This window comes from Mercenaria mercenaria, unplaced genomic scaffold (assembly GCF_021730395.1).
Source record: "Mercenaria mercenaria strain notata unplaced genomic scaffold, MADL_Memer_1 contig_4633, whole genome shotgun sequence".
NCBI lineage: Eukaryota > Metazoa > Mollusca > Bivalvia > Venerida > Veneridae > Mercenaria > Mercenaria mercenaria.
In genome coordinates this window covers 1-17,654 of record NW_026462878.1, presented here as the reverse complement: position 1 = coordinate 17,654, position 17,654 = coordinate 1, and the positions used below count along the sequence as shown (strand labels likewise).

Sequence of the window (17,654 nt, the reverse complement as noted above, 5' to 3'; positions counted from 1 at the left end):
AGGTAGTAGACACGTGAAAAAAAAATCAAAAATTTAAAAAAATTTTCCCGGTATGATTTCGGCTTTCCCGGGGGGTTTTAAAGGGAAATGTTTTGGGTGGGCGGGTTATACCAAAAAAAAAATGTAAGCCCCGGGGTTTTTTGCACAAATATCCCAATAAATTGGGGAAAATCTTTTTTTTTTTTTTTTTCCTTTTCTTCCCTTTTTTTAAAAGAGCAAGGGTTTCCCCCTTTTACTCTGCCGCGTATCATAGTATGTGTAGCTTTAACTAAATCTAGCATTTTCCATCGCATGTTGGTAAAAAAGGGCGGCGTAAGAATTTTATGCTCAAAAAACAAAAAGGATAGTTTTTTTTTAATCATATTTTATTGTACAATTACAGAAACACAAAACAACAATACATAATAAAAATATGTAATATAAAAAGGGTTTGGGGCCCAAAAAGTTATGAAAGGGAGTAAACCCAGGGACTGATTAACGAACTGTATTTTCCTTATATAAAAATTAAACCCCCTTTTTTTTTTTTTTTCTATAGTCGATATATTTTTTATGAGAGAATTTCTCTGAAAATCGATTTTCTAGAAAAGGGTGAAAAGGTTATAAAAGAAGTGTATTTTATATAATGAAGAAACAGCCAGATTTAGTGGTGTTCCCCTGTACCGCTCAGCTACAGTTAAAAAGGGAAGAATCCCAAAATTGCCAACTGAAATTTGCGAAGTACGGAAATTGCCGGGGCCCCCATTATGATTACGGGTTTTTTCCTTATCTTTTTAAAAAAAAAAAAACCCTTTTATTATTAGTTTTTAAAATAAAGCCGGGTAAAAACTGTTCATGGGTTTATAACATGTTTAGTTTTAAGCTTACATTTTCGAAAAAACATTCTTTTTTAAACAGCTTCAAAATTTTCTTCTAATTAAACCCAAGATTAAAAATTACATCTTTCCCGCCGCCTTTGAGTTTCTTTTTTCCAATTTGATTCTTGATCAAACCCGTTGGGTTTAAATATGTTCTTGAATGTGCACAACATCTGTTTGTAACATCAAAGAAATCAAGGAAAATCACAATGGGATTGTTTTTAAAGTTGGGCCTGCGGATAGATAAATGCTCAAAAAGCTTAATATATTGTTTTACCAAGCAGGCCTAAAAAAAAAAACTTTTTTTTCCCCGGGAACTCTCAAAAAAAGACCCTGAAGGCCCTGTATTGTACCTACCTATTTACCTAAAGATCATCGAGATAAACAAATCTGACCAAGTTTCATTTAAATATGCGCATAAATGGGCCTTAAAAGTTAAATGGCCTTTCCTTTTATTTGACCCTGGACCTGTTTTTTGGGCCCGACATACCCAGATTCGAACTTGACCTAAAGATCACCAAAATTTAAAATTCGGGTAAGTTTCAAGAAGCACTTTTAAAAATGTGACTTCGAATGTTAAAAAATTTTCCTTTGGGGGTTGACCCGGGAACCTAGTTTTTAACTGACATAACCCAGATTCAACAGACCAAAGATCACCCAAAAATTTAAAATTCTGACTCAGTTTCATGAAGAAAAGTCATAAAGTGGGCCCTAAGTGTTAAAAAGCTTTTCCTTTGATTTGAGCGGTGACCATTTTTGACTCTACCTAAACCCCAACTGAGCTTGATCAAGATAAATTTCTGACTAATTTTTTAAGAATTGGGCATAAATGTACCTCTACAGTTTAAACTAGTTTTTCCTTTTATTTTCCTGGACCCAGTTTTTATTTTACATAACCCAGATTCAAAACTGGGCCTTGAAATCACAAGATTAACATTTGACCCTTTTTCATGAAATACAGTCATAAATTTTGCCCTTTCTGTATTAAAAAACGTTTCCTTAGCTACCCGGTGACCTGGGGTTTTTTACCCCGGATGACCCAATATCAAACCCCTCTAAGACTTTATTAACCAAGTTTTTATTAAGATTTTGCAAAAAAGTGACCCCTAGAGTGTTAACAAATTTTTCCCTTTTATTGACCTGGTTTCTGGTTTTTGACCCAGATTCCCAAATCAAACTGTTCAAGTTTTTTTTAAGGGTAACAACTGACCAAGTTTCATTAAGATTGGGCCAAAATTGTGGCCTCTCTAAAGTGTTAAACAATTTTTTCCCTTTTATTAGACCAAGTTTTATTAAGCTTTGGCCCAAAAATTGTGACCTCTAGAGTGTTAACAGGATTTTCCTTTGATTTGACCGGGTGACGGGGTTTTTGGGACCCTGGATGACCCAATATCAAGCCTCCAAGATTTTATTAAGAGTAACATTCTGACCAAGTTTCTTTAAAGTTGGGCCAAAATTGTGGCCTCTCTAAAGTGTTAACAAGCTTTTCCTTTGATTTAATCTGGTGACCTAGTTTTTGACCCCAGAGGGACCCAATATCTAACTCGTCCAAGATTTTATTGAGGGAAACATTCTGACCAAGTTTTCAAACGTTCGGGCCAAAATTGTGACCTCTAGGGAGTTAACAGTCAAATTGCTGACGAGGGAAACGACTGGGGACCATGGACGACTGACGGACGACGACGGACCAAGGCGATCACAAAAGCTCCCCTTTGAGCACTTCGTGCTCAGGTGAGCCAAAAATTAGTGGGGGGGATTTTTTTTAAAATTAAGTGAGACATTTCGGAAATTATTTTAGTCAAAAAAATGAATACAAATAAGGAGGTTACGCCTTCAAAGCATCAGCAAGTTGATTTCTGACATCACTTACCATGTTTAAAGCATAGAAAGTGCAGTTTCGCAACTTTTTGCTTAAAAGTTGAAAAAAAAATCTCCAAGGCCATAAAAACATTTAGGGTCGGGTCAAAAATTTAGGGTAGGTCGGGATCAGGTATATGGGCATTTTCTCCAACAATCTAGGGGCCCATCTAGGGGTTTTCTCATGGCGCGGCTCAATTTACATTATTTGGATGATTTGAGATAGTCCTTGGAATATACAGGAAGTAAAGTTCTTTAACTATTTCCATATTAGCATTATAGTTGATTTCTCCTTTAGAAGGGAAAATTTTGAAATAACTTTGTTTTCACTTCGTTTACGTGGCATTTGCAAGATAACGAGGAGTACGCTAAAACGTATGTACTCAAAATATAACACATTTTTTTGTTTGTTTTTTTGTTGTTTTTTTTTTTTTTGTTGTGGTTGTTTTACGTTTTTTGTTAAAAAATATGTTCATGATAAAAAATATGATATCGTTTTGAATGGATTTAAAACCAGTAGATCAACAATCTTCGAGGTCGGAAAGGTATTGTACTATTTTTTAAAGGGAAGGGTTTCTGTTCCCTTAGGAGATGTTTACAAATCGGTATGATTCCATTACATTTTATTTTAAATAATGATTAATTTAGTAGCAAAAAAACCCATACCTTTATCGGGGGGTATAGTACAGGTAATAAAACAGTGTAATATTTGTATTTGTGTAAATATAAGCATTGAAATTTATGCAGTCGGCCGGCAGAGTAATTTGTAAATAAATACATTCTATCTGAAATCTTTACTTTAATTAGGGGTTTTAGTAAACTCTTATGATTTTATGAGAGATTTAATTAAGATAAACTGAAAAAACATCGAAGACTGTTGCGTATAATCTTATATTTTTCAGGTAAGTATGAATTATTTTATAGAATTCTCAATTTGGGCACATACTCTTTTATATGCACGTGCAATAAAATGAGTTATAAACTGTTTTAAAATCCCTGCCGGGGCTAGAAAAATTTGTGTTCGTTATTGTCACTGTGAACTCAACCGCTGGAATCCATTGACACATTCCCCTTTACACTACAGATACCGATGGGGGTTTATTTATATTGAAAGGGAAATACCTACATATGACATGAAAAAAATAACAAAATGCCTACATATGACTTGAAAAAATAACAAAATACCTACATATGACATGAAAAAAATAACAAAATACCTACATATGACTTGAAAAAATAACAAAATACCTACATATGACATGAAAAAAAATAACAAAATACCTACATACCTACATATGACATGAAAAAAATAACAAAATACCTACATATGACATGAAAAAAATAACTAAATAGCTACATATGACATGAAAAAAATAACAAAATAGCTACATATGACATGAAAAAAATAACAAAATACCTACATATGACAATAGCTACATATGACATGAAAAAAATAACAAAATAGCTACATATGACATGAAAAAAAAATAACAAAATAGCAGTCAAATTGTGAAAGGGAATATTACATTGTAATTACACTTCAACATTTTCAGTGAAACAAAACTTTTTTAGTTTTTTAAAAAACGCGGTTTTTCAACAGTTTTTAGTTGTGTAACGGCGGACAGTTAACCTAATCAGTACAAACCTGTAATTTCCAACTTTCCCACATGAATCAGAGGTGGAGGGTGAATGATTTCAGACACAATATTTTTAATCAAATCATGACGGAGGATCGAACTCGCGACCACGCGATCCGTAGATCTGCTCTCCGTGTTAAGCTAAGCGGGCGAGCTAAAACAAGACTGCCTTCGGCGTATGGAACACGAATCAAGTGTGACTCTCGATGATATTTTGAGTAGTTTTAATCGGTAACGATTTTAAAGCAGGTCAAACTGACCTCCCAAATTGAAAGACAAGTCTATAAATTTAACCATAGTGTACATTCAAAACTGAATAAACAGTGACAAAGATTATTTGACAAATGTTGTATATTTATTGGTTTTGTATTAAAGTGCGGGTGTTTTTCTTTCGCGGGTAACAGCTTGCTATCATTCACTTCCTAGCAGCTCATATGTTATTTTAAACAATATTTACATGATAAGCGTGCACACATTAAATGTCTTATTGTTGTAATAAAGTGTTTATTCTGATTCTCTGATATACGGTGCAATTCTTTTAACAACTTTACCCGACACAGGCAATGTATTGGAACAATCCGTCAACGCTACAAGTAAGACATTGCCACCGGAAATAAAACCTAACCACGACACCGCCGGAAGCTCCTCAACTAAACCTGTGCGGGGGTTTATGTTATTTCCTTCGTCAATAGTCGCAAAGGGAAAGCTGGCAGCCCGTTGATAAGTCTAAGAGTATTTTATACATTCTCTGCGTATTTTGTTGAAGGCAGCAGTACAATTTCATAAATTGGTGTCAACCAAAAAATCAAGTTTCCGTTATTTGTCAGTTCGGGCAACAAAAAAAAGGAAGCACGGCCGAAAATCGTGGAAGAAACGGAAGCGGAATACGTGCTTCCTAGACGTTTCCCGGATACGGGTATGAATTTCTCTCTTAAACAAATAGACTCATTAAAACACGCGTATATGAGTATTAACTACAAAAGAAACTTAATTATAAGCATGAGAACCGTGATGGTCCAATATCGCTTACCTAAATAACATTGCTCTAAATTGCTGGAAAGACAACTTGAGGTTTTGGTAATTGGGACCGAGCATTTGCGCACCAGACATTCACATATGATTCCCGTTTCTCCATTGACTGGTTCGTTTTGGGTTATTGTCCAACAAAAGTGGCGCCTTTGTTATTTTGTAATTATACATTTCATTATCATTCTCATATACAAGTCAATTAGATTTCTGATCAAAATACTATTCATAACGCTTCATTAGTAGCATTAATTGTTTCTCCAGCTGTGTCAGGGGTTTTCTTGAAGTCGGAGCTATCGGCCACAATAAAATACACAGCTTTACAATACAGGCGTTAAATACAAGTTTCCCCTTTTCTATCAGCACATGTATACACGCATTGGTTTTGTATTCTGTGGGGAAAACAAGATTTTAAAAAAACGCAACAAGCTTTCAATCATTTCACTCGTATTGATGTATAACATCAAATTACGCTATGTTTTAAACGAAATTTAAGAATAAAAAATAAAAAATTATAGCTTCACTGTCGGAAACTACCCCAAAGGCCCGCAAAATATAAATGAGCCCGCCATGAGAAAACAACATAGTGCATTTGCGACCAGCAGGGATCCAGGACCAGTCTGCGATCCGCGAAAGTCTGGTCAGGATCCATGCTGTTCGCTTTCAAAACCTATTGCAATTAGAAAAAACCATTAGCGAACAGCATGGATCCTGACCAGACTGCGCGGATGCGCGGGCCCTGGTCTGGATCCATGTGGTCGAAAACGCACTATGTTGGTTTTCTCACTGCACGGCTCAATATTGCAATGATTGTACTATCACGGCATTAAGCGATACATTTTTGTGTTGCAGAAATTAATCCTTTACAATATAAATTGTATTGAATCATGGTAAGTCAACATTACTTAAATAACAGACCATTCTACTATTGTAAGTACAAAAACATCGTTGATTTTGACATTGATATATACATGTAGTGTTAAAATAGTAAAGAATTAAGTGTAAATAACTCTTAACATTCTTGTTACAATCTTGATCGAGACCTTCGACCTTGTATAAGTTTAATATTATGCTGCGTAAATTATCTGAAAGCCTTGTGGTTTTTTTTTCTTTCTTTTTTTTCTTTCTTTTTGTTCTTAATTTTTTCTTTATTTTTTTCTGTATTTAATGATTCCAGCATTTCCAGCATTTCAGCTTGTTCAAATTCAAACAAGACAAACACAGATCAAAGGGTCCCTTTTCATAGATAAAATAAATTGTTTAACATATTTTATTGAACGAAAGTAACAGATAGATCGAACAGATGTCACAGTATAAATATTACTTAGACAAAGTTATGAGAAATCAGGCAGATGAAAACATCTCAATATAAATATCTAATGCGCTTCATATAAATGCCATGCTTGAATTATGTGTGGCTAACATATTTCATATATATCTCATCACAAAACTGTAAAATCTATCAAAATGTTTAATTAATAATTTGTGAACATGTTACAGCCAGTTTTCAGTGAAACATGTTTTTTTTTGTTTTTTTGTTTGTTTGGGTTTTTTGTTTGTTTGTTTTTTGTTGTTTATTTTGAGGGGGGGGTTGTTTGTTTGTTTGTTTGTTTTTTGTTGTTGTTTTTTTTGTGTTTTTTTTGTTGTTGTTGTTGTTGTTGTTGGTTTGTTTTGGCTTTAACGCCGTTTTTCAAAAGTATTATAGTTTCTTTAACGGCATGCAGTTAACCTAACCAGGGTTCCTGGATTCTGTGCGTGTACAAACCAGCTCTCTGCAGGTTATTGCCAACTTCCCTGTATGAATAAGAGGTGGGCGATGAATAATTTCAGACACAATGTCTTATCATTTCGTCACAGAAAACATACGCCCCGCCCGAAGATCGAACATACGTCCCCGCGATCCATAGATCTGTGCTTTCCCATTGAGCTAAGCGGTCGAGCGAATGTTTTTGTACAGAAAACAAAAACAAACCAATTGATATCAAAATTAAAATACCATACATTTAAAAGAGTAAAATGTGTTTTCGCAAATATTTTTTTCCCTTTATATTGATCGAACTGGCACAAAAGTATTTTGATGGGGTTTCTCTTCTTACTTATTCAAGAACCATATGAGCCGTCCCATGAGAAAACCAACTAGTGCATTTGCGACCAGCACCCCGCATAACGCGCAGTTGGTCAGGATCAATGCTGTTCGCTAACGGTTTATCTAATTGCATAGGCTTTAAAAGCAAATAGCATGGATCCTGACCAGACTGTGCGGATGCACGATGTTGGTTTTCTCATGGTGCAGCTCAATTATAAAAAAAGTATGCATTTTTCTAAAGGGTCGCTGTGGGTAAAAGAAGGAAGTTTTTCAATGTTACAGATTACATTTCGAAATTATTTAATAAAGCCCTTTGATTTTCAAAGGTTGGTGTTTCAAACCTCTCAACGCACAAGGTTGTTACTTTTCATGCCTATTACCTGCTAACTGTCCATTCTTTAAGTATCTATTACTTTGCAGGCTAATGATAGACTGTTATATTAACCACTTCTGTGCCAAGGGCCGATTTTGGGCCGATGTTGTTTACTACGTTGAGTGCCAAGGGCCGATTTGGGCCGATCTAAACTGAACATTTACCCCCGTTTATTTGATGTCAGTGTTATTATTTTCCAAGCAGATATACATACTATTGTCTCTATGGAAATGAAAACATAACAATCTTACTGGCATTTATGACGATTTTCGAGTTGACGTCACTTTAAAAGACGTGAAACGTTTATCAAAAGTTCCCGCCGAATAATAAAACCTATCGTTGGTTTGGGTGTTGTACGATGACCGAAGAAACGTGATAAAATGATACGACCGCACGTTTTGGGGAGAAGAAAAATTCAATTGAAATTTTTTATTCAGTAAATCGAAATACATTGAACAAATTACTAAATATTATGTTGATAGTCTTGTTCAGCCTAGCAAAACCATTTAAAAACTAAGATATTTCCTAAAAAAAAGTCGAACAAAGTTCTATTTAATCAAACTGGGGGGCATAAAATATTTTACTGAAAAGCTTTTCACGCTCTGTGTAAGGAAAATTCCAAGTGTCGTGCACTGCCTTTGAAATGTCTCAACAGTTTAACAAACTTGTAACCTATATCTTTCATAAAATCGTGATGAATATTTTACAGATATAAAAAACAATTGTGATCCCGAAATAAAGTAATAACTTTGCAAGATTTTTTTTGTTAAGGTGGCCTTCAGCTTGAGTAATGTTTACATTAATCTGAATCTAGAGAATGTTTACCGTTAGAACCCATTAAATTGTGTTTAGGGGTCTCATTGGCAGAGTGATAAAGGTCACTGACTTCAATCACTTGGGCTCCCACCGTCGCTGGTTCGTTTGGGTTTTTGAATTATTATATGTGAGGGAAGCATCCGGCTGGCAAACGGAAGGTCAACGGTTCTAGAGAGTCGCACATGACATACATTATGTCGATCTGACTTAAAAACCAAACAACATTTTATTTCATTTTTAATAAAAATATGATTATACTTCATATCTCGAAGGAGACTGATCAATAATTCAATAATTTGGACTGTATAAATAAGTGTGCGACGTTCGAGACATTCCCCGTACGGTACCGAAGTGATAAAAAAACACTAGACATCCAATGAAGTATGTAAATAATACTAAATATATATAAATGTGTGTTTTGTAATTAGTTTTTAAAGATATTATAATCATTGGCCCGGGGTTTGAAAAAAATGAAATCAAACAACGCATACAACGCGCACTCAAGTACAGACAAAACAAATAAAAATATAGTTTTACCTATAATATTGAAACGATGTCGATATAAAACAAAAGAACTTTAATTAAACTATGGTGTGTTTAAAATATTGAATATATTAGGATAATTAGGATATTTTCAAACTTTTGTTGTTTTTTTTTTTTTAAATGAACGACGGAACACGTTTCTACATTCATCTTTATCGTACAATGTATTGTTTGTTTGTTTTTTGTTTGTTTTTTTGTGATTCCTTTCCCTTTTATGGTTTTTTGAAATATAGAAAAGTAACGTTCACATTTTTTATTGCACACGTGTTTCCGTAGTAAGGGAAAGCCGAGGTTAAAAAAAGTAAAAAGTAGATTTTTTAGACTCACATTATAGTTACATTGTAACACCTCAGTACGTGAACTTTTATTTTTAAAATTAAGAAGTCCTCATGATTGCGCACGCAATTTGCCTTTTCTTGCATGCTGGGCAGGATTTTCCGTGTTTTTGTCCCGGGGTTGGAAAAAAACCCTTTTTGCATACCAACAGGTTTTGCTGTGGCTGGAAAAACCTCGTCATACACTTCGGGGAAGTTCACAAACGAAGCTCTAGGGTAGAGTAGAGACTGACCTGTACTCGATAACCCACTTGAACGGTATAAGTTAGAACACCATCGTAAACTTCCCTGCTGAAGACCTGAACTCCCCAAACTCCATGGCGAGGTAGGGTTTTTCTGGTTTTCCCTTTCTTTTATCACAGCGCTCAGGTGCAGGGGAAAAAAATCTTACATACTTCCACGGCCCAATTTTTTATTGGTCAGTTACTTTACTGGTGGGGTAGTATCATTTACACAAAAGCCTACCCTTCCCTAGAGCTCCGATGTGAACTTACCCTCGGGGTTTAGATGACTCACATACTGTAATTTATGAATGAATGCGTAAATTCATACGCTACTATGATGAAATAGTACTTAAAAAGGAAAATCATTTGTTATATTTAATTGAAGAATACGGTATGCAGGGAAAAAGAATTACCATTAGTTGGTGTGGATTGAAATTTATGACTCTCGGAGCCTTGATACCGCCAAACAGTTACCCGGAGCCATATATTTCATTCGCATCTTCAGCGGCCGCATTACCGCAAAACAGTTACCCGAGAGTTGCATATTTCTATCCGCACTTTCAACCATTGAAAAAAAATGAAAGAAAATGCTCGATTGTTTATTGAGAAATTGGAAGGACACATTTTCGATAATAAATATGTCATCCGTATATCGAATGTTACCGTAGAGGGATCGATCCCGATTTTCGTCGTTTCGCGCAGGATCGATTCCCCATCAATTTAAAGGTAGATTTTAGAATAAAAACAACACTGCCCCTATTTGTACTGATGTGCAAGACGCAAGTTATGTCACAAGGAAAAGCGTTTTTCTTCCAAAGTCCGAAGTTTAGACGCTCTGTGCACGTGCCGGAAGCACAGATTTTTTTAATTCGATAGTATATAAACACATTCGGTATATCGCATGCTACTGTAGGGGATCGATCCGCACTTCAAAGCAACCCATCGGTAGGATCGTTCCTATAAAATTGGCTAAAACTTCTCGATTATCATTTATTGTAACATGACAGGTTTAAGCTCTTCTTTTCAGGGTTTATGTAAAGAAATCGTAATAAAATAATTAAAAGAAAAAAATGCCAAAATCTAAATTTTAAAGACAAATACAAAGAAATGTATTTTCTTTATATTATGCTCGCCCGGGGAAACTATATATTTATATTCAGGAGCTCGGATCCCGGCGAGACATATCACGCTCCCTGTGGTGATCGGCTGAAGATCGGGGAAACTGGTAAAGAAACACCGTATGTAACTAAAATGCTCGTGAAAAAATTTCGGTAAAACCATAAAACACCCCAAAAATATTTTATTAATTTAAAACCACATGTAACTAAAAACGCTCTAAAATTGCATAAATAGTTCAGTTTCAGTTCCATGTATGTTGAAAGTAAATACCGTTGTTGATATTTTTTATTTAGTTAAGAATGTCTAATATTATGTTGACAATGATTGTTTAATGGAGCTGTTGTTGCAAATTACAATAATTACTGTCAAGGCATAACTATAATTGTCTTCAATATGTTGTTTTTTTTTGTTGGATTTAACGTCGCACGACACATGAAGGTCATATGGCGACTTTCCAGCTTTAATGGTGGAGGAAGACCCCAGGTACCCCTCCGTGCTTATTCATCACGAGCGGCACCTGGGTAGAACCACCGCCTTCCGTAAGCCAGCTGGATGGCTTCCTCACATGAAGAATTCAACGCCCCGGATTTAGGCTCGAACCCACTCGATGAGGAGCAAGTGATTTGAAATCAGCGACCTTAACCACTCGGCCACGGAGGCCCCTATTGTACGCCATTAAGGTTCATGGGAAAGTGTTTGGACACCCCCCCTCGGTGAATTTGATTTTGGAAATTTTTTCTCCGAAGACCGTTTTTTTATTATAAATACACTGAATTTTTTAGAGGGAAATGGGAATACATTACACAAAGGTAAGCTTCTTTGAGAATAAGTATTTTTTCTAAAATTGCCCGGTACTTCGACCCTCACGGTTCTATTTTGTAGAAAATATCAAACTTTTTTTTCAAAAGTATTTTTTCTTTTAAAAACGTTTGTTTGTGTCTGTAACATATTTATCTAGGTACTTTCCAGTATTGGAATACAGTTAACTTACATATTTTCTGAAATATTAGGAGTATTTTGTCATTTTGACAGCTCTACTTTTCACTTTCGTTTGCAATTTTGGCAAATTTTTTGAAATGTAGATGTATTGTACAATTTTAACTCTGGGAGTACCTGGAGAAATATGTTAGGCATACAATAAGTAAATACCTAGTCAAAATATTTTTGAAAAAGAAGTTTGATATTTTTTACAAAACCGAAAGTGGACAAGCAAAGTACATGTCATAAAAGAGAAATTATTGTACCGAGCTAAACCAACCTCTTGAATGACATGTTACTCCCTTCTGAACGGTTTGGTATACATGTATGCAAAACAAAGGCCTATGAGGTCTCAAAACATGAAAAAAAAATTTCTCGAGGGGCAGTCTCAAACACTTTAATGAACCTTAAGCCCCAAAAGCTCCCTAAAACGGTAGTCAGTCAATGTGATGTAAAACAGAATAATTAGCTGCACGTAGTTTTATATCAAACTTGAAATACTAATGATTTGTGACGTTTCATATCCAGTATGTATACATATCCAATATGTATAAATGGAACGTTTGCTATCTGTTCGTCTTGAGGCTGTTCCCTTTGAGCAAAAGAAATAAAAGCAAAATATTAAGACAAAATTGAATCGGGGTTTAAAAATTGGTTTTAAAGAAAAACGCTCAAATATTTTCAAATCATGCACAACTCATAAGGAGATTTAAGGGGGAATTAATTATCTTGCCAAATTTTAAACATCCACAAGCAGCGGATATATTTTGAATGAGTTTCAGGAGTAAATTTGTATTAGGAAAGATAAAGTGTGGCAATTTGCTATGTAAATCATAATGCTGCCACAGCGATTACAATTTAAAATTTGTTTGTCATATATCGAACGTAAAATCCGATCAGCTTACGATGTAAATGCAAAAGAGAAGTCTTTGTTTTTGTTTTTATCCGCCAAAACATACAGACGAAATATATACTTTTTTTCACAGCGTAAAATATCTTGTTTCACGGGTTTTCCCAAAAGCTCTCGGCATTCGCGCATGTTCTGTCTTCTGTAAATTGTCATATTAACATCATAATAAAGTGTTTTCATAGTTTTATGTCCTCGGATGTTTCACAAAAGGAAAAATTGTCTGTTTCTTATCCCTAATTAAGAGTGATCAAATATGCTGTGAAGCTTACGTTATATATGTGATTAACCCAGAACGAAAACCACACCGAGATACAAGTACAGTGTATTTCCAAAGTATTCATTTTTGCTCTAAACATATAGAATTACCTTCTTATTAAATGCTTTTCAGTGATTTATCGAAATGTTAGAGTGAAATATAGCTGGTATTTTCACAGTGAAAATATTAAAACTGAAGATATTTTTTACTTGTAAGAAACTTTTAAAAAAGGGTAAAGTTAGTCAAAAAGAAATAAAAAAAAAAAATTTCTTTTTTTAACAGTAATATCTAAATATCTTTCACTCATGGACGCCATATCTTTTATTTTCACCTGTGGGTAAACCCCTCATGAAAATATTGTATTCGGTGTTTACTCGTGGAAAAGATACTTAATCTCACACAAACAAATAACCTGTATATAATCAGTTTAAGAAAATTTCATTTTTGACAAAAACCCCTAATTATATCGCAATGTAAAACAAATTTAATTAAAGCATCAATTAGCATGAACATAACCGCTGCGTCAAGATTCTCTAAAAGGTTTTCGACGTCATGGACGTCACTTTGGCATTTTGAATTTTCCGTTGGCAGCGAAAGGGTTAAATTAATCGTGTGTATAGAGCGGTATCTGTAGAATGACTTATGGCTAACAATTTAAACAAAGGATTACTTCGCAGCTGTGTTCCAATAAAAGAAATTTTAAAACAAGATATTTCTGATAGATATACCACAAACCCTGGTTTAGTGGCACAACATCAATATAAACTAAAATGTGATGAATTGAAGTTATTTGCCTACTAAGAAAAACACAAGGAAATCAAACATTGAATATTCTGTGATAAACAACGGTTGGCGCGCGGACTGTTGAGAGAATATTATGACGTCAAATAGCCACATGACGTCCAAATAGGTGACGTTCAGCATAAACAATCTTGATTTAAAGAGTGTTTGAATGAAAAACAAATAAGGTCTTTTAGTGGTTTATAGTTTGATTTTCCATTGTTTGTAGTTAGGGTGCTTGGATATTTCACTACTAGGGCTAACTTCTTTTTAGCTCTATTCCTGCACATCCGAATACTGAATCGTGGTAAATAAAACATTCTAACATGGCTCGAACTGATTTCCAGTTAAACAAGGAAGAAAATCAAGCTCTGTATATTCTGCGATAAACAACGATTGACGCGCGAGAGCATTATGACGTCAACTATGACGTCAAATTGCCGCATGACGTCCGATACATTACTCCTCGCGTAAATGAAGCCCAACATAACATTTATTAAAATATATCAATGAGCATGTCAGAATGAAAACAATCAAGGCCTTCTTGTGATTTATCGTCTAATTTACCACGGTTCATCGTTCAAATGCTTCAGTATTTAACCACTCGGGCTAACGCCCTCGTGGTTCAATTCCTACGCATCTGAACTCTGAACCGTGGTAAATCAGACGATAAAGCACTCGAAGGCCTTGATTATTTGTTAAATAAACAATGTTTAGGCCTTGTTTATTTGATAGATAAAAAAGAGGTAAAAAATAGTAAGCAAGCAAGAGTCAGGTGTTAAAAAATCATTTTCTTTTTCAGATTTGCATCAACGATATTTGAATGTTTTGTCGACTGGCCGACTCCGCCTGTTTATGTATCACTCGTAACGAGACACTGCGACAGTCCAACCAACATTTTACAAGTTCAGAATGCTACAAAAGAAACATCGTATGAACAGCATTTAACAGTCTGCCTACCACCCTTACTATTGCACTATGATAAAACTACCGACTTTATAAAATGGTTAGAGATCAATAGGCAGTTTGGAGTTGATAAATTTGTTGTTTATAAATACTCATCCGGGTCTAATATTGACCGCGTGCTAGAACATTACTCAGAACGAGGCTTAACGGAAGTAGTACAATGGCGGCCGCCAATGGTTGATGAAAATTTCCCACGAGAAATTCAGCCTGTTGAAATAGAAAATTACGCCCAAACCGTGGCTCTTAATGACTGCTTGTATAGAAACAAGAAAACGTCAGAATTCATCACAAATATGGGCCTCAATGAATACATTATATCTCCTTTTAACAATGAATCCACGATACATAATATGGTCAACAGCTTAGGCATAAACGCCGCAGTGTACCATGTGACCAAGTCTATTTTGCAAAAGAGGCTCGACAAACCAAAACTGAAACCAAAAAGTAAAATCATTAGAGAAAAACAAAAAGAGAAACAAAAACTAAACTTACAAGCAGTAAATGACAAACCCAAGCTGATAATTCGTACAGCAGAGGTTGAATTTTCATCAATGCATCATGTGCCAGGTGTAGACAGTTACATGGTTCCGTCCGAAAAAGCACTGATGCATAGAAACTCAGGTTTTGGACGAAATCAAACATTAGTCCCAAAATTTGACAGTGTGCTGTCATGGAAGGTTATAAATAGAGCTAACAAAAATGTTGAAAACGTTTGGAATAGTCTGAAAAATGTGCGTATCAAATGAAAACGAGGTTAATATATTAAACTGCTGGTTCTGTTCTTCGCAACGGCATTACACAATATGCACGTGACTAAATATTTTCCTTATAATGCATGAGGTGAAGGAATATAATACCCGTGAAGTTTTCAGATCAAAGACTTATAGACATTATACAGGACGCTACAGCTTGCCTGGGTACATAATCATAACAATGTTAGCATTGAACACAAATAAGCAAACTAAGAAAGAGGTCGAAGCCATTATATTCACATCTTTAGCTTTGTACATACATGTAAAGTTTTTTTTATAAATTTTGCCATATAATGTATGTGTTCTGTATAATAATACACTCTTACAGAATGGCTTGCCAGTCAATAGTCAAAACTATTACTCGAGGTCAAAAGGACAACAGACAGATCAACAGCACCAAGTATGGACCGGCGACTTCCTGCTGTTTAAGGAGTCATATAACAAAGGCATTGTGTATATTTAGTTTGCTGAGGAATTTTAATTAGGAAACTGAAACAAAGAGGCCTATATGCCTTTTTGTTATCATGGCACGTGCAATAACGACACAAAGATTCAACCGGACGACACGCAACTGTTGTTTTTTTTTTCTGTTGTTTTTTTTTTGTATGCATTTATTTCTGCTTTAATATACGAATTCTACGTGAGAACGCACAGACGTTCCGCTACTAGTGCCGAAAGTGTATCAATAGTGTAATAGTTTGGCAGAATGTGCAAACATTAAAAATTTCAATCTCACGGAGGCCCCGAAATACTTTGTTTCGTCAGTGAGTCACGATGATCTGTTATATCTAATTTCAAAGATGTAGCTTCTATAATTATACTCAGCTTTGATTAAAAATCACCATCAGATGTATTTAACTTGGCTAAATATATAAACTAAGATAGTCAGTCAAAATTGTGCCATAACCTAGTAACAGCCACTTGTTTAAAAACACTATCAGTGTTTATGGCATTGGACATATTCATACTGTGCTTTGTATTTGTAATATGGTTAGTGTTTTAACTTTTAGCCTGCTGACGGCAAGTGATTCTGCCTTTGCGACCAGAGCAGACCAAGATCAGCCTGCATGGATGTGCAGGCTGATCTTGGTCTGCACTGTTCGCTATTCAGTCAGTAAATTTTCAGTGAACACCCCTTTGACAAAAGGTTCTATCCAAATCGAATGATGGACCAATCCATTTTAGAAATTCAGCAGGGTAAGGGTTAAGGTAGTGGAGCCGTGATGACAATCTGCAAATTAAATATTCTACATGTACAATTTCGGCAGTCTCCGTTTCTTGTAGGCGGATTACTACCAAACGAAATGTAAGCCTCCGCAGGTCTGGTCTCAAGTAGTCCAAATATAAAAAGTGCTAATCTTTTTTTCCCTTCCTAGTGCCTATTATCAAAAGCAACATGTATTCTTTTACTCTACCACATTTCAGTATACATGTATGTGTAGCTTTCTACTGAAACTAGCATGTCCCTATTGCATTCTTGGTAGAAATGGCGGCGTAAGAATTTTATGTCTCAAAGAAGCGAAAAGGAGTAGTTTTAGTTTAATCATATTTTATTGTACATATATACAGAAACACAAACAACAATCACATACATCAATGGGTTGGGCCAAAAGTTATGATAATGGAGTAAATCCAGTAAATCCAGTAAATCCAGTGGACTGTATTTAACGAACTGTAGTTTTCTTATAAAAAGTTAACACCCCTTTTTCATTTTGTTTTTCTATAGTAGCGATATATTCTTTATGAGAATATATGTCTCTGAAAATCTGATATTCTAGAAAAGGTCGAAAACAGTTATAAAAGAAGTGTATTTTATATGAACTAAAAAAAAACAGCCGGATTAAGTGGTGTTCAGTCTGTACGCGCTCAGCTACAGTTATAATGGAAGAATGCCGAATTGCCAACTGATAATTTGCGAAAGTACGGAAATTGCCGAGCGCCATTATGATTACGGGTTTAGTACCTTATACTGTTTATAAAAATAAACCTGTTTATTATTTGTTCTTAATAAAGCCAGGTATAACTGTCTCATGGAGTTTATAACATTGTTTAGTTTTTAAGCTTACATGTATCGTAAAACATTCATTTTTAACAGCTGTCAAAATTTTCATTCTAATTAAATGCCAAGATTACAAGATTACA

General features: G+C 34.9%; 1 protein-coding gene across 1 annotated transcript; it reads left to right on the top strand.

The window, feature by feature from the left end:
• Positions 1 to 9,844: 9,844 nt before the first annotated feature.
• On the top strand, positions 9,845 to 15,912 carry LOC128554012 (uncharacterized; the record flags this gene model as incomplete). Its single annotated transcript, XM_053535217.1, has 3 exons — positions 9,845 to 9,852; positions 14,597 to 15,437; positions 15,841 to 15,912. Coding segments are annotated over exons 1-3 (921 nt in total), but the record flags the coding sequence as incomplete, so codon positions are not given.
• Positions 15,913 to 17,654: the final 1,742 nt, after the last annotated feature.